The sequence below is a fragment of the Eptatretus burgeri genome, unplaced genomic scaffold, assembly GCF_056783735.1.
Source record: "Eptatretus burgeri isolate ZD-2024b unplaced genomic scaffold, Ebu_testis_v1 Ebu_testis_scaffold_3166, whole genome shotgun sequence".
In the NCBI taxonomy this organism is placed as follows: Eukaryota; Metazoa; Chordata; class Myxini; order Myxiniformes; family Myxinidae; genus Eptatretus; species Eptatretus burgeri.
In genome coordinates, this window is record NW_028225114.1 from 108,771 (window position 1) to 131,535 (window position 22,765).

General features: G+C 44.2%; 2 protein-coding genes across 7 annotated transcripts; both read left to right on the plus strand.

Annotated features, from left to right (window-relative positions):
• Positions 1-292: 292 nt before the first annotated feature.
• On the plus strand, positions 293-13,754 carry LOC147006545 (uncharacterized). 5 transcript variants are annotated; one of them, XM_085868579.1, is made up of 3 exons: positions 293-687; positions 924-1,061; positions 1,180-4,973. In XM_085868579.1, exons 1-3 carry the CDS (start codon positions 522-524, stop codon positions 1,290-1,292), a joined length of 417 nt encoding a protein of 138 aa, XP_085724705.1. In that variant the 5' UTR covers positions 293-521; the 3' UTR covers positions 1,293-4,973. The 5 variants fall into 5 exon arrangements, with proteins under 5 accessions (XP_085724705.1, XP_085724701.1, XP_085724703.1 ...); XM_085868575.1 differs by lacking the exon at positions 1,180-4,973 and adding an exon at positions 7,621-13,754 and having other exon boundaries at positions 300-687; XM_085868577.1 differs by lacking the exon at positions 1,180-4,973 and adding an exon at positions 7,621-13,754 and having other exon boundaries at positions 556-808.
• A 3,723-nt stretch (positions 13,755-17,477) lies between these two features.
• On the plus strand, positions 17,478-20,677 carry LOC147006546 (uncharacterized). Of its 2 annotated transcripts, XM_085868581.1 has the most exons (3): positions 17,478-18,186; positions 19,387-19,600; positions 20,540-20,677. In XM_085868581.1, the coding sequence occupies exons 1-3, from the start codon at positions 17,547-17,549 to the stop codon at positions 20,604-20,606; spliced, it is 921 nt and encodes a 306-aa protein (XP_085724707.1). In that variant the 5' UTR covers positions 17,478-17,546; the 3' UTR covers positions 20,607-20,677. The 2 variants fall into 2 exon arrangements, with proteins under 2 accessions (XP_085724707.1, XP_085724708.1); XM_085868582.1 differs by lacking the exon at positions 20,540-20,677 and having other exon boundaries at positions 19,387-19,524.
• Positions 20,678-22,765: the final 2,088 nt, after the last annotated feature.

Genomic DNA, 22,765 nt, shown 5'->3' on the forward strand with positions numbered 1-22,765 from the left:
CTCGTGTGTTTATCCCTTAAAAGGAAACTTTCATACTTTGTGTTTAAACACGTGATTTACCCGTGACGAATCTGCCAGCGCGAACATGTCCACTTTTCCCGGATTACCTCGGATACCAAAGCGCGTCACCATTCTCCCGACACGTGACGAATCTGCCAGCGCGAACATGTCCGATTTTCCCGGCTCACCTCGGCTCTCTCCTCGGATACCAAGGCGCGTCGCCATTCTCCGGACACGTGACGAATCTGCCAGTGCGAACATGTCCGATTTTCCCGGATTACCTCGGCTCTCCCCTCGGATACCAAGGCGCGTCGCCATTCTCCGGACACGTGACGAATCTGCCAGTGCGAACATGTCCGATTTTCCCGGATTACCTCGGCTCTCCCCTCGGATACCAAAGCGCGTCGCCATTCTCCCGACACGTGACGAATCTGCCAGCGCGAACCTGTCCGCTTTTCCCGGCTTACCGCGGCTCTCCCCTCGGATACCAAGGCGCGTCGCCATTCTCCCGATACGTCGCAATGCGATCCGTCACGATCCGAGATCTCTCCGGTGAAGATGACGTCACGAACACCCCGCGATCCCCGAGCGGCTCCGATGGAGGGAACGTGCCTGGTCCCGGGGGTTCTCCCCCAGACCGCGGGTCCACGGTCGGTCCAGCCGAGGATAAGGGGTCGGCTGGACCCGGTACGTGACGTTCACTCCGTACCGAGAACTCGTGGGTCCCGTGCGGGGATCCGTGCTGTGCACTCGTTGATTTGGGGGAACGTCACCTTGTGCGGAGCTCACCTGTAATTGAACTGTGAATGTAAATCCCATCCGTGACACGTGACCCTCCCTCTTGTACACCTGTGATATCGTTTTACACCTCTTCACTTCACTCGTCATTCCATTTACCTTCACTCTCGTTCACACCCAATCAGATGATGATTTACTGATGGCGATGAGCCTCTGCACCGGCACACAATGGCCTGTCCTTGAGGACTTCGATGGGATCTTCAACCTCGTCGATCGAGCACTGGATGAGGAGACAAGCGGCTTGTTTTTCCTTTCAGAGGAAGGTATGCTCCTTGATGCGACACCAGGACGGCGGTTTATAGCTGCCCCGTTTACAGTGTACCGACTTCAACACCGAAATTGTGTTTAATATGATCACCTTATATGGGATTTACATTACAGGTGAGGTGTTGTCATCACGAGGCGTGTCTGTGCGCTCCCCCCTCGGGTACCACGGCGCGTCGCCCTTCTCCTCGCACCACAATGACGTCATGGACTCACTGGGCCTCTCGTGACTGGTCACAGGAATCGTAAAGGTCGTTACAGTCACGTGACCTGAAATAGGTCAAAATGGACGATTAAGTGAATTCCTTTAAAAAAAAAATCTTCTCCAGACCCCCCAGACTTCCCCCCGGTCAGAACGACACCAAATCTGGGTTACATCATCAGGTGAGGGTCCAGGTGAGCTGCAGGTGCTGTGGTCCTATTTTATAAACATGTGAAGAGTGAACTTAAGTTGGCTGTTTGTAAAGGTAACGGAGTTGTCGGTCGTTTACGAGGAAAGCCATTCATTCTGCCGGATTGAAGTCCAAAGTTCAAGGTCAAAGTTTGACCCCAAAAGCTGTGACCTTCGACCTGCTGTCCGGACTGCTATTGATTCAGTTCTCTGTCTATGTCCATGTGTCTGTCTGTGTGTCGATCTCCAAACATCAGTTTGTGCTCGAGGAAGAAGTGAATTTAAATTTAACTAGTGCGTGGCCGTACGTTCAAAAAAAAAAAACTTTCAAACAACCACACAGGCCGTTCCTTCGCTCTCGTAAACGACGACTGGATTGGGGCATTGTGTTTATCTATAAATGCGCATAAGAAATCGAGAAATTATTGGAATACAGTAAGTCATCACTATCCGGAAGTCCGTACGTTGTAACCCGTAATGGGGAACGCGGCTGAGGATCTTTTCCCCAACGGCCACGCCTACGCAGCAACGTGTCTTGTCATTGGTTGGTAAATAAATGTCCATAACTTGGGAACCACTTGTCCGATTAATATCAAACCTTGAAAAGGCACATACTCAGGTCCCCAGCAATATACCTGGCAAGTTTCAATTAGATTGGACCAGTGGTTGTCGAGAAACCGCTCACACACACACACACACACACACACACACACACACACACACACACACACACACACACACACACACACACACACACACACACACACTGCTGGAATTATAGATAGATCTTATTTTAAAAACACGAATCGGTAAACAAACCTTCCGTTGAACGGAACAGGTGTTTGCTAACTTACACCATACAAGACAGGCGCCATCACAAACTTACCCCGAGGGAAGAGAGATAAGGAAAGACGAGGTGTTTGAGACCTCTTCTTTTATTACCTGGCACGGCTGAGGGACCCATGCTTCCCAGTCGCTGAGGAGGGGGGAGAAGAGGAGTAAAACGGAGGATATGGAAGGTGCGTGGTCGGAGGAGGTGCAAAATGAGCGGTATGATGAGGTGCCGTGAAATTAAGATGAGGTGCAGAGAAGGGAAACATCGGAAGAGGTGCGTGTGTGTGTGTGTGGTCACTCTGAAATGAACGCTTGTCGGGGCTCGTCCTCCTCCCCGATCACTCTTTTGCCTCCATGGCAGACGAGACGTGCGAGAAGATTGTCCCAATGGTGTGTGAGGAAGTCCGTACGTGTGAAGGTGTTTCGTGTAAATGTGAGCGCCTCAATCACTCACCCACCCAGCACTCCACTCCGCCTGTTCCGTGCCTTGAGTTCCGTCCGCCTGTTCCGCTCCGCATTCCGCCCCGAACCGGCGAACAATCCAAAAGGGTGTTTTTTAGTTGTTAGGGGAGGGATGGGCCAAAAGACGGGGTCAGGACAGACGGTGGGCGTTTCCAAGTATCCCCCTTGGTACACGAATACTCCTAGTTTTGGCCCCGCCCGTGTGTGGGCTTTTCATCGGAAATGGAAATGGCTTCTCGGACTCTTCACGGACTCGTCTCCGGGGTAACATGGGGTGAGGGTGTCTGGTGGCGCTTTCCGGCCACAAACACGCGCCGGACACCGAATGGGGGCTGTCATCGAGCGGAGCGCTCGGCCTGTCCGTGCCATGTTGAACGGACCCCAGCGCACACTTGTGCTTCAAGCTACGCGCCGTCTGGAATGGTACGTGGCCTCGCCACCTCCAGAAGGCAATCTGTGGTGGTGACTGTGGTTGCGGATTTCGTAGCGGTGGTGCAGCGGTGAGTTATGGAGTGATGGTTGAGGTGTCGTAGCGGTTGTGGTGGTTTATAGCAAAGGTAAGCGAGCTTGTATTGATGTAAGGATTTTTATAAAGATTTTGTTGTGGTTGTATAAAAGTTTTCGCATTGTGGTCCGAGTCCGGAGAAGGTGTGAAGTGAGCAGTTGTTTGATAATGGTGCAAGGTTTGAATGTGAAAGGGTGCACGTATGTAAATAAGCTGCCTCCATTGCTGTGCGTGCATGCTTGTGTGGTGGAGGGGACGTGTGTGAACTGACGGAAGTGAAACAGACGGGATGAGGGTAAAGAACTGTCAAAAAGCCCTCACAACGCATTTTGTCCCAAAAACCCACTACACATAAGGGAAGGGCGATCTAAAACACAAACCAATGAAATAACTGTTTCGGGACCGCGAAATGTTGTGTGTGTGTCATTGTCTGGGGGGAGCGCCAGCTTCGCAGCACCGCAACAACAGACACACACACACACACACACACACACACACACACACACACACACACACACACACACACACACACACACACACACACACACACACACACACAGTGCTGATAGAAAGTGTTCACCCCCTTTTTCAAAATTTTCCCCTTTAGTTGCCTCCCAGCCTGGAATTCAATGACATTAAATGGAGCCGTGTGCTTTCTCCACCACTCGAACACTCCTTCGCTGCAATCTTCGATCGACCTTTCACCTGCAGCCACGACCAGGGAGGTTGGCCGCAGTGTCGTGGGCCTGAAACTTCCGAATAAATTTGATGACGTCATCGGTCACGTGATTTGGCAGCCACATTGTTTTGGTGTTTTTTTTTTTTAAACCTTACAAAAATCTCCTCTGAAGTGGCTGAACAGATCGAGGCAAACCTTTACACGTATGACCGCCTATCCATGAGGAACCAAAGGTTCACAGTATGATGTCATCGGTCACATGGTTTGGGCAGCCATATTGGAGTTACCCGAAAAACCTATAAAAAAAATCTTCTTCTCTAGAACGGCTCGACAGATCGAGAGGAAACGTCACAGAAATGTTCCACAAGCCATGGGTGTACAAGTTTGTTGAGGAATAATTAATAGGTCACATGGTTCGGCAGCCATATTGGATTGAAAATAATTATTAAATAATGTTCGCTCTGGAACCGCTTCGTCAATCGATGTGAAACTTCACAGTTATGATCAGGCAGTGATGGGGAATACATGTTTTAAATTTCAACCTGGTCGGACGCATGGTCTGGCAGCTAGAATTATTTATTTTTTGATCTGGGTTCGGGTGTTTTTTGTTGTGGTTGTTTGTTTAATAAGGAAGAGGAGTCGCAGCTGAAATGTGAATCCTGTTCAGGTTCCTCCTGATGACTTCATCTTTCCTTGTTCCGGTTCCATCTGATGACTCCAATGCAGTTCCGTATCGATTTGGTCTTCCATTTGATTTGTATTGAATTTATTTTAATGCCATTCTAAATTAAATTGAATAGAAATGAAAAACGTCATGGGTCAGGGTCAGGTGTCCAATCAAAGCAGGACTCTTGGTACCCGGTCATCACTGCCAGCAGTTATAAAGTGGCAGTTCCAAATTCTGTCTCTTATTAGCTCGCCTGTTCGAAGAACAGAGAGCGATAGCGATACCTCCGGCGTGAGCGTGAAAATGTTAAAGTTTTTGGTGCAAGTTATTTTTTCCTTTCTAATGTTTTTATCTACCACACTATTTTTTTATTCGCCCGATATATATATATATATATATATATATATATATATATATATATATATATATATATATATATATATATATATATATATATATATATATATATATATTGGGGCATATTATGTGATACCGGTCGTCCGTCCATCCGTCCGTCTGTCTGTCTGTCCGTCCGCCCGTCCGTCCATCTGTTCCTGTCCGCACTCTAACTCCCAAAGTTTTCAACTTTCACGTTTCATATTTGGTACATAGGTACAGACTGTGGAGACGGTGTGTCGCGACACAAGTTCGTCATCTAAAGTGGTTGCCATGGCAACCAGGATGCTGTTTTCCATCTCGTAGCACAATTCTGTATATACCTTGTTGTTTGGGCGTATATTGTGCTCACTTGCGCTCTTGTTACTGATTGTAATATACAAATACATATTTTGCTTAAAAATTATTTGGATCAGACTTCACTGCAATACTTTATTTAAAAAAAATTAATTATTAGAGTAGTCTTTTAAAAACGATAAATGTATAAACAGGCGAGCATTGGGTGGCTTTGACACCAACTCTCTGGTTAATCACCTAACACACCTGTACATAAACACACAAAGTACACCACACCAAACTACACACAAAACAAGTCCCCGCGAGGGTCTGCAATCTCTGATTGCTCTTTTTCTTGTTACCTCCACCACCGAAGGTTAAGGAGGTTTTGTTTTCCCCCCCTGTCTGTCTGTTTATTTGTTTGTGTACAGGATATCTCATAAAGTTGCGTACGGATCTGGATGAAATTTTGTGGACAGGTTCGGTGCATGACAAGGACGAACTGATTCGATTTTGGGGGAGGTCCGGATCCGACGACTCGAAATATTTAAAGTGATTCTCCACCATTGAAAGATCGGGTTGAACTGATATATAGCACGATGTCTCAAAACGTTTTGGACGGATTGCGATGAAATTTCGTGGACAGGTTAGGTGTGTGACAAGGACGACATTATTCGATTTTGGTGAAGATCCGAATCCGGATCCACATGCGAGAATTATTTAATTTTTAAAGTGATTCTTCACCATTGAGAGATCGGGCCAAAAATGATATATTGTCACGAATCTGGAAGCCATGAGCACTCAACATTCAGGTCCCCATAGCTCAGTTATTTCAATAAGTAAATGTGGGTAGATAGCTCCCTTTCCCCAATGTCTGATGCGAATTAAGTGTGCATGCGCTGCAAAGTTAATTTATAGAAAGGATTTTTACACTTATAACAACAACAACACGCCTTCACCTCGCTTCCTCAACCTAACGCCATAGCGCCCGCGGTGGGCGGAGTTCAAGGAGGGACCTTGCGGCGGCTCTCAACCAATCAGGGAGATGCAAGCAAGTTTGCCGTCGGTCGGCCAATGGGTGCAGAGCAAGCTCCAAAAGAAGCAGAGCCTCTTCGGGGGGCGTGGGATCGAGATGCCCCCCGACCAATCATGGAGAGACGACTGATTTCCCCCGGCGAATGAGGGGTGCGGAGAAGTGAGACACGTCCCCCGCCCCCGACGAGAAAGGGAAGAAATAGACGGGACGGCGCGGTCATCTCGCTTCTGGTCTCGTCTCGTCGCTGGTTTCTGGTCTCGTCTCGTCACTGGCTCCTGGTCTCGTCTTGTCACTGGCTCCTGCTCTCGTCTCGTCACTGGCTCCTGGTTTCGTCTCGTCGCTGGCTTCTGGTCTCGTCTTGTCACTGGCTCTGCTCTCGTCGCGTGCCCGAGGAGTGAGCTGGAGCCCGACGCTGCCCTCTGTACCCGGTGCTTGCAGCGGCATCGAGCTGCGGGTTCAAGTCCCGCCGAGCCGGATCGTCAAGGGCCGCACGAGGCGGGAAGGTCCAAGATAGCTCTGGTTTCCAGCTCATCTTTCCTCGAGCTGGGAACCTTCAATAAAGACGATTGAGGTCCATCTTCTTTTGGGTATTTGTGTGTGCGCGTGTGTGTCTGTGGGCCCAGTCGATAAGTAGCAATTGTTTAAGTGCCTTGTACATTATTTGCATTTCTTCTCGATAGTCAGTTTAACTCTGCTCTTCTGTGTTCCCCTCCCTGCCTATTGTAAATAAATATCCATTTTGTTGAATGTTTCAGGTCGTTTTTGTGTTTCTTTCATTGGCTTAGCATGGTGCGTGTTGAGAAATTGGGAAGTGGCAAATTGTTCATTCGGTCCGGCGCGGCTCTGGTCACTCCGCACGGTTACGCCGGATCCGAGCCGTTACCGCGACTCAGATCGGACAGAGTCGGCCGAGGATGTGGTTTCCCGGGTAGTTGGACGGCGTGAGTACTTAGGTAAATTGGAGTTAGACAAGTGGACCCTACCTCACGCCGTCGAAATATTGGCGACCACGGTCCTGTAAGGGACCCGTGCCTTTCGGAGTTCTCCGAGAAGCACGATCTGAATTCCGGGTGTTCGGTGGAGCCGACCCTACTGCTCCACCAGCGATCGTGCTCGCCGCCGACACCCAGCCTCACAACAATATAGCATGATATCTCAAAAATGTATTGAGCCCGATATGTTTTCGTGGATCAGGTATTGCTTGGTGGAGGTGTGCGATCTACCGAGTGCCATTCTCGTTGTTTATGTTTCTTTTTCGTTGTAAAACTGATTTATTGATGTTTTGCTGAATTTTTTTTTTTTTTTTTTCCAGAGAAACAAATGGAAAAGTTTTCTTGTGCCAACTGTTCCTCGTTGGTGGACAGAGAAGTTTCTTTCAATCATCACCTGACATGGTGTCAGGATATTGACACATTTAGGGGTGCGTCTAAGGACGACAACAACAACTCCTACTGCGACAGGTGTATGACGATCCTGCGACAGGAGAGCCAAGTCAGTGAGGAGCCAAACAAGTTTTCTGTTTCCAACGAAAACTTCATCTCCTCATCGCGTTTAGAAAGAGGTGAAAAATTGCATACAGGTGAGAAGCCACACAGGTTCACTATGTGTCATAAAGGATTCGCTTCTTCTTCGTATCGATCCAAACATGAAAGACTTCACGTCAGGGACAAACCCTACAAGTGCTCTGTCTGCACCAAGACCTTTGCCTCTCCATCACATTTATGTCGTCATCAAAGAATACACGCCAGGGAGAAACCATACAGGTGTTCTGTCTGCACCAAGGCCTTTGCTCATTCATCAGGTCTACATCATCATCATCAAGGAACACATACTGGGAAGAAACCCTACAAGTGTTCTGTATGCATCAAGTCCTATGCTTTTCCATCAGATTTATGTCGTCATCAAAGAACACACACCGATGAGAAACCCTACAAGTGCTCTGTCTGCACCAAGGCCTTTGCCTTTCCATCACATTTATGTCGTCATCAAAAAGTACACGCCAGTGAGAAACCATACAGGTGTTTTGTCTGCACCAAGGCCTTTGCTCATTCATCAGGTCTATATCATCATCAAGGAACACATACTGGTGAGAACCTCCACAAGTGCTCTGTCTGCACCAAGTCCTTTGCTTTTCCATCAGATTTATGTCGTCATCAAAAAATACACACCAGGGAGAAACCCTACAAGTGTTCTGTGTGCACCAAGGACTTTGCTAATTTATCAGCTCTCCATAAACATCAAGGAACACACACCGGTGAGAAACTCCACAAGTGTTCTGTCTGCACCAAGTCCTATGCCTTTCCATCAGACTTATGTCGTCATCAAAGAACACACACCGGTGAGAAACCTTACAAGTGCTCTGTCTGCACCAAGGCCTTTGCTCATTCATCAAATCTACATCATCATCAAGCAACACATTCCAATGAGTCCTCGCACAGATGCATCGTGTGTAATAAGGGATTCGTTTCTTCTTCACGTCTCTTTACGCATCAAAGAACGCACGCCGGAGATAAACCGTACGAGTGTTCACAATGCAGGAAGACCTTTGACACTTCATCATATTTACATCGTCATCAAAAATCACACGCTGGTGTGAAACCCAACAAGTGTTCCATGTGCTCCAGGGCATTTCGTTTTTCAGCGGATTTACATCGACATCAACGAATACACACCGGGGAGAAGCCGTACGCGTGTTCCGTGTGCTCCAAGATTTTTAATCAGTCATCAATTTTATTCAAACATCAATTAGTACATACCGGAGAGAAACCCTACAAGTGTTCTGAATGCTTCAGGGCCTTTGCTCATCCATCAACTTTATCGAAACATCAAAGAATACACAACTCACCTTGGAAAAAATGTGACCCAGAACATGCGCGAATAGAAGATTCTCCACATGAAATGGAAGCAACAGCGAATACAGCCCGAACCATTGCAAAGAAGACAGAACTATAAACAGAATTAACAAGAACAGCACTCTTCGTCTCACCTCGCGTGTTCATTCTAAACAAGAATACCATCATTAACTCATATTATGGTCCATATACCCACATCATCCATGTCACACAGTTTCTTGGCATGGGTTATGAACGTCATAAATTTGATTGTTCACTCAAATGCAGTCATAGATCATATATTACAAGTTTCAGATTTTTCAGATGAAGATTTCAATCCATCCAATTGTGGCTGGAATGCCACTTCACCGATGATGTCACTCCATATGCCCCATGGGGTGTTGATGGCAAATTTAAAGTTTCAATTTTTTTCGTTGAGCGGTTTTGGAGAGAATTATGTCCAAATTTTTTAAGTTTTGCATTGACCGAACAAGCGGTTGCAGAGAAAAACATTTTAAAAGGGAAAATACACACACACACACACACACACACACACACACACACACACACACACACACACACACACACACACACGCACTGCAATAGTCTCACTTCCCCTTTGGGGCAAAACTAAGTAATGAGTTCGGAGAACACCTTACCCTGCGCTGTGTTCAAGCATATAATTCAATTGAAACAAGTAAAAAAGACAAAATGTCATCGCCCCCGCTGTTTTAGTAATTTTGCTGTATGGACTTAAAGGCCTAGCCCATATTTATTCACAACTAAAATGGCCGCCAGTCTACCAGTCGGCCATCTTTGATCTGATTTTGTAAAAAACGACGTGCTTATTTGAGCCATCATTCATTATCTGGTTGCAAGTTTGAACAACATCGGTAAATGCATGTCAGAGAAACAATCGAGGACGTGTTCAACAATCGGGTTCTTTTCCAACTAAAATGGCCGCCGGTCGGCCATCTTGGATCTGATCTTCCAAATCAAAACAAAAATGACGTGCAGATGTAAGCCATCGTTCGTTTTCTGCGTTCCAAGCTCGAACAAGATCGGTAAATGCATGACTGAGAAATGATTGAGGACGTGTTCGATCTCAGGTTTTTTTATTCAACTAAAATGGCCGCCGGTCGGCTATCTTGGATCTGATCTTCCAAATCAAAACAAAAATGACGTGCAGACATAATCCATCGTTCGTTTTCTGCGTTCCACGCTCGAACAAGATCGGTAAATGCATGACCGAGAAATGATTGAGGACGTGTTCGACCTCAGGTTTTTTTTAATACAACTAAAATGGCCGCCGGTCGGCCATCTTGGATCTGATCTTCCAAATCAAAACAAAAATGATGTGCAGACGTAAGCCATCGTTCGTTTTCTGCGTTCCACACTCGAACAAGATCGGTAAATGCATGACCGAGAAATGATTGAGGACGTGTTCGACCTCAGGTTTTTTTTATTCAATTAAAATGGCCGCCGGTCGGCCATCTTGGATCTGATCTTCCAAATCAAAACAAAAATGACGTGCAGACGTATTTAATCGTTCGTTTTCTGCGTTCCACACTCGAACAAGATCGGTAAATGCATGACCGAGAAATGATTGAGGATGTGTTCGACCTCAGGTTTTTTTATACAACTAAAATGGCCGCCGGTCGGCCATCTTGGATCTGATCTTCCAAATCAAAACAAAAATGACGTGCAGACGTATTTAATCGTTCGTTTTCTGCGTGCCAAGCGCGAACAAGGTCGGTAAATGCATGATCGAGAAATGATTGAGGACGTGTTCGACCTCAGGTTTTTTTTATACAACTAAAATGGCCGCCGGCCGGCCATCTTGGATCTTATGTCGGTTAAAACAATGACGTGTATATGTATACCATCGTGTGTTGTCTTTGGACAAAGTACGAATTCAATCAATCCAGACGTGTCCGAGATATAGTTGCGGACGCACGCACGCACACACGCACGGCCAAAGAAAATCGAGACCAAGTCCATAAGCCCGTGTTTCGGACTCGGTCTAACAGGGGCTTATAAACTTAATGATTTTAAAGGTCAAACAAAAAAATTTAATTCCGGATGTTTAACGCCATTGATGGAGTCGCTTTCCACCACCTGATCTAACACGTTATATTTGCGCCTGTTGTTTGTGTCCTTTATAACGACCTTAAAACAGTAAGTTTCCCGTTTGTAATGATTTTCAATTTTGTTTCACTGCCAGGCAGACTGCGAGTAAAATATTATCACTCGCATCTGCGCATGTGTGATCGGGATGAACTCGGAGACAAAGTTCTGAAAAACGGCAAAATTGTCTTCCTATTCGTGTTACGATTTGTGTTCAAAACAGAACATTCGGTTTAAATTAAATTGTTCCTCGATCACAAACTGACGTTTGTGGACGGATGGACAGACGGAAGTGAACCGATTGCTTAACCCCGCTTTTCACTTCGCGGTCGTGGGGTAACAACTATTACGGCACTCGGTGGAGCGCGTACCTCTCCCAGACTGAACTGTTTACGTTTTGTATACCGCTGAAAGGCCGGATCTGCATCCGGACCTGAATCAAAGTCAAATCGGCTCGTTCTTGTCATTTCACCGAACCAACTCATCCACAACGTTTAATCACAACCCGTCCACAACGTTTTGAGATATCGCGCTAAACATCGTTTTTCAGCCCCATTTTTCAATAGTGAAGAATCACTTGTAAAATTAAGGCTGTTGGACGATTCTTGGCTCATGGACAATTGTAGTTGTCACACACCCAACCTGAGCACAAATTTTCGTCTTCATCCGTCCATAACCTTTTGAGATATCCTGCTCGCACACAAACAGGAGTGAAAACATAACCACCGTGCTCCGTCGATTGCAGAGGTAAGTATGCACCGACAACTGGGAGAACGACAAAAGAGCAGGAGAATACAAAAAATAATTGGACCGAGTTGGGATCGACAAAGAAGGCTCATTGGAATGGCTCAGTAGAGGTCAGCTCAACTGGGACAGAGAACGATTAATAAATAATAAATGGACAAGATCAAAGGACACTGCACCAGTGGATTTAAAAAGATGTCGGGGCTGAGCCAGACGGACGAGTGTAAGTTCTGCAACACAGAAACAGAAAGTACGAGTCACCTGCTTTCGGGATGCAAAACACTATTATCAGAACAACTTTATACACAACGGCACAACAAAGTATGCAAAGTGATTCATCGCCAAATGTGCAAAAATTTCAACATCCCAGTTCCACGAAACTCATGGAAACACGAACCAAGGGCAATCATTGGAAATGATGACGTCATGCTCACGTTCGACCTGATGATCCCATGCAGCATGAACAAAGAAACAAAGCCTTGTGACCGGACATCGTTCTCAGGAACAAAAAGGAAAGGACAGAGTTGCTGATTGAGATATCAGTACCCAGCGATTTTTGGATTAAATAATGTAGAAATCAAGAAAATGATCAAACACCAAGACCTCAAACATGAAATCAAGAGATCTTGGAAGATGAAGAGTCAGAATTGCACCACCAGTGATCATTGGAACAACAGGAGTAATGAAGAAGAACCTCACTGAGATTTTGAAACCATCCCCGGGAATATTCCCACAAACCAACTACAATTGGAGACAGTCCGGGATTCGGTGATGATCCTGAAAAGAACCTTCTGAACAAAACTCTGAGAACAACAAAGATGAACAGCTTGGTCCATGAACCGTGATCCCTTACTGAAGAGGAGGTGGATACTTTCAGTCCTGGGAGGACTTCGTTCCACCTCCTCAAACCTGCAAATGGAGACAACAACCAACAACGAACACTCTTTATGCCAAGAAACAAAACCCTCTCTCTGCTCGGTGATCCTCTCCACGTCCTTCACCTTCCTTCCACAAGACAATACTCGATCCGTTCATCTTTTTCATTTCAAATTTTAATCGTTTTTAACAAAAATCATTTGTGTTTCATGACTCGTTCTGGTGGTTTGAAACAATCTATTAATCCTTCATTAAGATGTTTTTGTTTACATTTCTAATCAAGGTGGAGAGGTTTCCAATGGAGATTTTAATAATTTTTTTTAAACTTTCCCTGATGGAGATCATGTAAACCTATTTATCATTTTTAATGTTGATACTTCATCATGTCCTGGAAACGATTCATTTTCAATCATTAAAAGTGTAAACATCAACTGGAAGACTTTTTTGTTTCTCTTCGGGATCTCTTCAATCCCTTAACTGGGTTTGGGATTCTTCATCACTGGGAAAGGAAGTTCTTCACACCACCTGAATGTGGTTTTTTTGTTGTTGTTGTTGTTTATTGACAGGGTTTTAGGCTCGTCGTGGGGCTGTCACACTCACATGGACATAGAGACGAGAATACACAAGACACAACACAGGACGTTTAAACGAGAGAAACACAGCCACTGAACTTGGGGGAGGTGTTGTCACTTCCTGGGGCACTCTGGGTGCCAGTGACGTCATGACAATGGCACCGCATTTCTCACTGCACTCAGCCTGCCATTTCCGAAGGAGGAATTCCCTCCTCCTGATGGATGCCAACCAATGGGGATTGTCACGACTCAGAACGTTTTCTCCGCCCACGTGCCCACAGTTCGTGTTCCGCACTCGTCCCTTCGCATTATGTTTCCTCACGTCAGTTGCTGTTACGTTCATGGGGGTGGGGGGAGGGGGGGTATTGCATTGGTTTTGCCGCGGTTGTTGTGGTTTTCTTTCTTCCTGAATTTTTTTTTATTGTTTTTGATCCTTCTGCTGCAGGACCTTCCTTCCCCTTCTCTTTCCATTTTTTCGAGGCCTCCACATTATCTCATGCGGTGGTACTGTGTGGATTTTGAAGAGAGGAAAGTGGAGGAAAGAAGAAGCGAGAGCCGTGGTGGCGGGCGGAAAGGCGAGTGTGAGGCGTGAGGGAGAGAAAAAGGCGGGAAATTCACGGAGGATGCGCGTCTGGCCTGTGTGATGAGAGACCTGGCCTGTGTGATGGGACCTCGTTGAGGATTAGAGTGATCCCTCCGAGGGCCGCCTGTTGGAACTTGGAGGCACTGTCTGTGTTGAAGACACTGAGGCAGACGAGAGCCTCATTGGGCCACGTTGATCGGAGGGGGAGCAGAAGCGTTTTCTCCTCCTCAGTGTCACCTGAGCCGACCTGAAGCAACGTGTGGCTTCAAGGTGTTGCAGGAATTGCTCCGGTTTGTTCGTTGGCGAAGTTTGAGAATCCTTCAAGAGAGAGGGAGGGGTGGTGGTGAAGTGTCGGCCGTGTGGCCTGTGGTTGGGACGAGGCCGTTGGAACGTCAACTCAAACAGGCCTGAATTCTTCTTCACCCCCACCTTTCTCCTTTACACATTATTCTCTTTATATCTTGGCAAATAATATTTTGTTATTTTGCTTTCCCACCGACCTCCCCCCTGGGGTTTAGCTTGGGATACCTGGTGGGTCATGGAATTGTCTGTCTTGTCCATTTTGTCTTGGCACCTGTCTGTCCTTTAATTTCTTAATTATTATCACTGAATATATTTTATTATGTTCTTTTTTGCTGTTTTGTAACATGGTCTCTTTATTTCTTGGTGGTGTCGCTCAGTCACATCTGATTGCTGATACAGCGCGACCGCACATGGGGTACGTATTGGTCTTCTGAAAATGTCAATCAGGACCTCCGGAGCAATAGGCGGTTCCCCAAGCCCTCTACCTAAAGGGCTGGGTCATAACACTGCCAACGCTGCTCCGAACCACTGGTGCCGCTTTAACCCACCACGTGATTCCTGACTGCCAATCAGGGGGTCAAACGGATGCAAGCTACGGGGGCGGGGACAAAATGTGCTGCGTTGTGATTGGTCCTCCGGAATCCGTGATACCCTGGATGACGGTTTAAAGCTGGGGCAGGATTCGAACCCACGTTGATTCTAATATATTTTGGAAAGTTCCTCCACAAAGGCGTCAAATTTACTCTACAAGGGACTTTGGCACACGAGGAGGACGTTCGGCCCATCATGCCTACGCTGCACCAACCTCAGCATCATGACCCGTGCACACAAACTACCTACCATCCACACAAGGCAATACCCCTACACTCCTCCTTCTCCAATACATGCAGCTACCAATGTAATCCCATTTAAACCGATCCGTCCCTCCACAGCCACCACTTTTTCGGGGTATCACCGTGTGACTCATTCGAAACTTGAAGCCACCGTCCTGGGCACCAGAACAGCTCGGGTGACGGCGGACGCGCCATTAAGTTGTCCATTCTGGGGTTTTTTTTAACCGAAAAAACTACCGTTCTAGCACAGGGGTACAATTGAGGTGATGCATCTTGGAGCACGCTGTCATTCAGATGGAGTTCGAAAGCCGGCTGTCCATCCCACACTCAGGTGATCGACATTACAGATACCACGGGATCTCCCAAAAGGAGTAGGCCATTGCGAACAGGTGCTTCAGGTGAGCACAACCTGCAGTCAGCAAGTGCCGTTTTAGTGCAAGCAAAACAGCAAGCAAGTGCAAGTTCTTTATTTGAAGAAGAGGAACCTCACGGCGCCGAAGGACGTCGGTAAGCATGAATGTTAAATAAATAATAAATGATGGTGTTTTAAAGGATTTCATTTTTAATTTAAGTTTCCATTTTTGTTTTCGTGTGAGAATTCCAGAGGGTGAAATTCGAGTCTGGAGGAACACGAAGGAGAAAATGTGGACACGGGAGATGATGTTTTGGGAATGTTGGGAGGAGTGGACGTGCCAAAAGGGAATGAAGACTCTGGGAGGAACAGATGGAGAGGAATTTGTAATGGGGGAGACGGTTGGTGGTTTGAGTGGAGGAGAGAGGGTCAGGTGGGCAACACAAACAAATATACAGAGAGGTTGGGAACTGAGAGAGTTGGTGTATGTGGAGCCAGGTGGTGTGTTTGAAATCTCAGGTGGAGCTTGGGGGGGTTGGCACATCAGAGAGTCATGGGATCGACTGCAAGGAAAGATCAGCGTTGTGGAAAACCAAGAGAAAGGAGTTCTCAGTTCTGGAAAGTTCTGCATGTCAAGCAAGAATCGAAGGATGATGAGTTGGAAGAGAAATATTCTGATGATCACGAGAAGGTGAATAAAGTGGAGAGAGCTGTTGAGAATCAAGGTGAACAAACGGTGAGCGATGAAGAGGTGCGAAGAAAGGTGGGAGAAGGAGATAGTGTCCAAAATATAAAATCAGATCAAGATGGTGAAGCAATTGGAAAATCAGATCAAGATGGTGAAACAATTATAAAATCAGATCAAGATGGTGAAACAATTGGAAAATCAGATCAAGGTGGTGAAACAATGAGAAAATCAGATCAAGATGGTGAAACAATTAGAAAATCGGATCAAGATGGTGAAACAATGAGAAAATCAGATCAAGATGGTGAAACAAAGAGAACAGCAAATCAAGATGGTGCAACAAAGAGAAAAGCAGGTCAAGATGGTGAAACAAAGAGAACAGCAAATCAAGATGGTGCAACAAAGAAAAAAGCAAATCAAGATGGTGAAACAATGAGAAAATCAGATCTAGATGGTGAAACAAAGAGAAAAGCAAATCAAGATGGTGAAACAAAGAGAAAAGCAGATCAAGATGGTGAAACAAAGAGAAAAGCAGATCAAGATGGTGAAACAAAGAGAACAGCAAATCAAGATGGTGCAACAAAGACAAAAGCAAATCAAGATGGTGAAATAATGAGAAAAGCAAATCAAGATGGTGAAACAATGAGAAAAGCAAATCAAGATGGTGAAACAAAGAGAAAAGCAGATCAAGATTGTGAAACAAAGAGAAAAGCAAATCAAGATGGTGAAACAATTAGAAAATCAGATCGAGATGGTGAAACAAAGAGAACAGCAAATCAAGATGGTGCAACAAAGACAAAAGCAAATCAAGATGGTGAAACAAAGAGAAAAGCAAATCAAGATGGTGAAACAAAGACAAAAGCAAATCAAGATGGTGAAACAAAGAGAAAAGCAGATCAAGATGGTGAAACAAAGAGAACGGCAAATCAAGATGGTGAAACAAAGAGAACGGCAAATCAAGATGGTGAAACAAAGAGAAAAGCAAATCAAGATGCTGAAATAATGAGAAAATCAGATCAAGATGGTGAAACCATGAGAAAATCAGATGAAGATGGTGAAACAAAGAGAAAAGCAAATCAAGATGGTGAAACAATGAGAAAAGCAAATCAAGATGGTGAAACAAAGTGAACAGCAAATCAAGATGGTGCAACAAAGAGAAAAGCAAATCAAGATGGTGAAATAAAGAGAAAAGCAAATCAAGATGGTGAAACAAAGAGAAAAGCAGATCAAGATGGTGAAACAAAGAGAAAAGCAGATCAAGATGGTGAAACAAAGAGAACAGCAAATCAAGATGGTGCAACAAAGACAAAAGCAAATCAAGATGGTGAAATAATGAGAAAAGCAAATCAAGATGGTGAAACAATGAGAAAAGCAAATCAAGATGGTGAAACAATTGGAAAATCAGATCGAGATGGTGAAACAAAGAGAACAGCAAATCAAGATGGTGCAACAAAGACAAAAGCAAATCAAGATTGTGAAACAAAGAGAAAAGCAAATCAAGATGGTGAAACAATTAGAAAATCAGTTCGAGATGGTGAAACAAAGAGAACAGCAAATCAAGATGGTGCAACAAAGACAAAAGCAAATCAAGATGGTGAAACAAAGAGAAAAGCAGATCAAGATGGTGAAACAAAGAGAAAAGCAAATCAAGATGGTGAAACAATTAGAAAATCAGATCGAGATGGTGAAACAAAGAGAACAGCAAATCAAGATGGTGCAACAAAGACAAAAGCAGATCAAGATGGTGAAACAAAGAGAACGGCAAATCAAGATGGTGAAACAAAGAGAACAGCAAATCAAGATGGTGAAACAAAGAGAAAAGCAGATGGATTGTTGGAAGGAGAGACAAGGAAAGAAATTGCTGACCAAGGAGAATTGGATGCAGAGCCAATGGATACTCCAGCTGCAGCAGCAACAACACCGGCGGAAGAAGAGGATGACGTTGAAATCAGTGCGGTGTCTGGGAAAGATGGTGAGAGCCTTGCTTCCTGCTTTGTCTTTGTTGCCTGCATATCTTTCTTTCCTCAATTGTTACTCCAAACCCTCTTCACCTTTTAGGAGCACTGCCTTTCACGTCGTCACAAACTGGACAAAATCTGTGCAAACCCTGCTGTCCGAGCGGTGAATCTGCATAACGGGTTAATCGCCTTTTTTGGGGAACGTCAAATATATAGAATATATAATTGTAAAATCAACAAATTGATTGTACTTCAACTTTGCGAACTTTTGCGAACTGTACCTGCGAACTTCTTTGTGAATTTATGTCTTCGTTGTGCAAAGCATTCTGGGTATTACCACGAAGGCAAAAAATGGTGTCGAACCATAACAGCTCACTCCTGCAAACCAAAGCCACACTCTCCCTTTACCAGAGGCACGTCCTCTCCTCCCCTCTGGACCAGACCCTGGGAATTGGACGGGCTGTTTCCCTGCCAGAGCATCTGGGACCCTAATCATCATGCAGTGCCCAACTAGATGCCGCACAGTATTTCTGTCTTGTCCTTCCCTCTTTATTTCTCTGTCGTGGTGTGTCTAATGGCCTTAAGGACTTAGTTATTTACGGATCTCCGTGTGTTCATTGGTTTCGTCGGGCACGAGAATTGGTCGGGTCCGTCGGGATAAGGGGGATTTGAGAGTGTTGTGTTTACTTATTATATACTTGATTGCCTTCCTTGTGTTCCCTTCCACGTGACCATTGTTCCTTTATATAATAGTCCTGCTCTCAGGCTTGAATTCTGGATGTTGTGGTGATTAAGAAAGACTCGTTGAGGGATAATTGGCTGCAGCATGTAATGCCGCATATCAGACCGTGTGAGGCATTGGGCTTGCTCAGCCAAAGTAGCATCACGATGTGCGATGCCTCATCGGTATAACGCTGGGCCAATTCGGCACTTCCAATCTGTACGCTACCATGGCCTTGTGCGTGTCATCTGGCAGGGAAGACCCCGAAGCAGTCGACCATTATGGTCACATTGAGCTGACTCGCCGGATTTGATGGCCGGACGACCGTAGCAATACATTTTGTCACATCGTGAGGGATACAGCATGTCCCCTCTTCCTCATTTCGTTTTTAAAATATTTTTTTACCACTGATCTCCCATGAATGCCCTCTTTGTTTACGCTCTTCTCATTGTTTTATCTACTTTCTTCCGATCCACTTTGTGTCCTGAAACAGATTTCAGACGGCATAAACGCTGTGCCCGTTTGAGGGAAAAGCAGACACTTCCTCGCTGTTCACAGTGTATGACACCTCTTCAACCTGAGCAGACTGTTTTCAAGAGTAAACAATCGCAGGACCTCCTCTGCTCTCGTACCTGCATCGTTAAATTCTTTGGTCGACCACATGCTCAGGGGAGGCTACAACCAAGACGATGTGCCGGCTGTCATTGGTGAGATTTTTCTAGTAAAGGGAAAGGAGTAAAATAAGGAACGTTGTGAACGGATTTTGGACAAAATTTGATGGAGAGGTTGAGTTTTTGACAAGGACGAAATGATTCGATTTTGGTGAAGATGTGGACACCAGAGGTTGAAAGCCTCCGCCGCCGATACGTATGTTTGACGAGCCACAGAGAATATATATTTTAAAATTCAACCTCATAGGACAGATAGTCTGGCAACCATGTTGGATTTATTTTTTTTTAAAACACCTCTCAAACTGCTGAACCAATGGATGCAAAACATAAAGTATATCATCAATTACCTCTGGGAATACAAGGGTAATTAACAATGTCATCGGTCACGTGGTTTGGCAGCCATATTGGATTTAACAAAAACCTAAAATAAATTCCTTCTCTTAAATTGCTTCATTGATTGATCCAAAATTTCATACATATAATTCCACTGGTCAACAACAAATTTGTTGTCTGCATTTTTTTAAGCTGATTTAGGACGAATCTGATGCGCTGAATCCAAAACTCACATTAGTTTTGTTCAATCAGGTCAAGTTTTTGAGATATGGCCACATGTCGTTTTTTACATTTTTGTTCACATGTACGCATGTGTGGAGCATTTTAGAAGAAGTTGGTGGGGGTAAAATGTCATGTCAAATAATTGTTTTGATTGGAAATAATTATTTTAATGACAAGAAGTATTCAGGTACGATAGTTCTGGGTGATTATGTCGAAAAGGGATCAGTTTGAAGTCATAAAACCTCAAAATCTTCCGAAAATTGGTGAGGCAAAGCATAAAGTTCGTGGATCAAAACTAAAGTTAATGGGGCAGATTTTGTAATAATGTGATGCAAAAAAGTTGTATTTCTTGAAATAACGAACTCTGAAGAATGTACAATACCTACATGCGCCAATTTATGACATGCGCTTCTGCTCAAGCTTGGAGTGCCACAGTACGAACCCAAACATTGGAGACTGTTCATTGACAGCAGCAAGCGATCACTGAAATGTGTTCTGCTACACAACGGCAACCAGTTTGCCTCTGTACCCATCGCTCACTCGACTACACTGAAGGAGAAGTATGAAGCGGTGAAGTACGTGCTGGAGAAAATTGGTTATGATCAGCATAAGTGGTTTATTTGTGTTGACCTGAAGATGGTGAACTTTTTGTTGGGACAACAGTCTGGCTTCACCAAGTACCCGTGTTTTCTGTGCATGTGGGATAGTAGGGACCGTGCTCAGCATTACACGAAGAAGGACTGGCCTGTGCGGGAGGAATTGGTGCCATGCAAAGAAAGGAACGTCATCAACGACCCTCTGGTGGACAGAGACAGAATACTCTTCCCACCGCTGCACATCAAGCTCGGCTTAATCAAGCAGTTCACCAAGGCTCTGGACAAAGATGGTGACTGCTTCACTTACTTGTGCCAGGCTTTTCCAGGATTGACCATGGAGAAGTTGAAAGCTGGCATCTTTGATGGTTCTCAGATCCGTCAGCTCATCAGAGATCCAGAGTTCAAAAACTCAATGAACGAAGTGGAACTGGAAGCGTGGAAGACATTTGTTTCGGTAGTGAAGAACTTTCTTGGCAACAATAAGGCCAGAAACTACGCAGAACTTGTCAACAACATGCTGACTGCTTTCAGAAACCTGGGCTGCAACATGAGCATCAAGATGCATTACCTATTTTCACATATGAACCGGTTTCCTGAGAACCTGGGTTCAATGAGTGACGAGCAGGGGGAGAGATTCCATCAGGACATGAAGGAGATGGAGACCAGGTATCAGGGTCGCTGGGACGCAGTCATGATGGCTGACTACTGTTGGAATCTGAAGAGAGACCTCCCTGCCGCTGAACATTCCAGGAGTTCGAAGAAACGGAAGTTCAAGCCCTGAAGTTTGAACAGTGGTGACGCAACATGCAATTTACTTGTACTTACCTTTATCAATGCCCACCATTCAGATGACAGTAATCGATGTTTCTATCATGTAATCAATAAATGTTGTTGGCAAAACATTTTTTTTTCTTAAAAACATGTTTAGGATGATATGTGTTGACAAAAATCAGCTGATAATGCCACAAAAATGTAATTGATTTTGTCACAAGATCTGATTTTTTCAAATCAACTTAGCACAAAAACCTGACCTGATGGAGAGAAACGGATGCCATTTCCTGATTCAGCAGTGCCAGAATACCCTAATTCACTTGTAGAAATCTAGACAACATTCAGAAAGTAAAAAATTGTTGACCAGTGATTCCTTCTAAATCAAAAATTCATTCCTTTTTCCTTAAAAATCAATAATTCATTCATTATTCCTTCTAAATCAAAAATTCATTCATTATTGCTTCTAAATCAAAAATTCATTCATAATTCCTTCTAAATCAAAAATTCATTCATTATTCCTTCTAAATCAATAATTTATTCATTACTCTTAAATCAATAATTTATTCATTATTCCTTCTCAATCATTCATTACTCCTTCTAAATCAAGAATTCATTCATTACTCTTTCAAAATCAAGAATTCATTCATTACTCTTTCTAAATCAATAATTCATTCATTATTCCTTCTAAATCAATAATTCATTCATTATTCCTTCTGAATCAATAATTCATTCATTACTCTTTCGAAATCAATAATCCATTTATTATTCCTTCTAAATCAATAATTCATTCATTATTCCTTCTGAATCAATAATTCATTCATTACTCGAAGTCAAAAATTCATTCATTATTCCTTCTGAATCAATTTCATTCATTATTCCTAAATCAAAAATTCATTCATTGTTCCTTCTGAATCAATAATTCATTCATTACTCCTTCTAAATCAAGAATTCATTCATTATTCCTTCAAAATCAAAAATTCATTCATTACTCCTTCTAAATCAAGAATTCATTCATTATTCCTTCGAAATCAATAATTCATTCATTATTCCTTCTAAATCAAGAATTCATTCATTATTCCTTCTGAATCAATAATTCATTCATTACTCAAAGTCAAAAATTCATTCATTATTCCTTCTGAATCAATTTCATTCATTACTCAAAGTCAAAAATTCATTCATTATTCCTTCTGAATCAATTTCATTCATTATTCCTAAATCAAAAATTCATTCATTGTTCCTTCTGAATCAATAATTCATTCATTACTCCTTCTAAATCAAC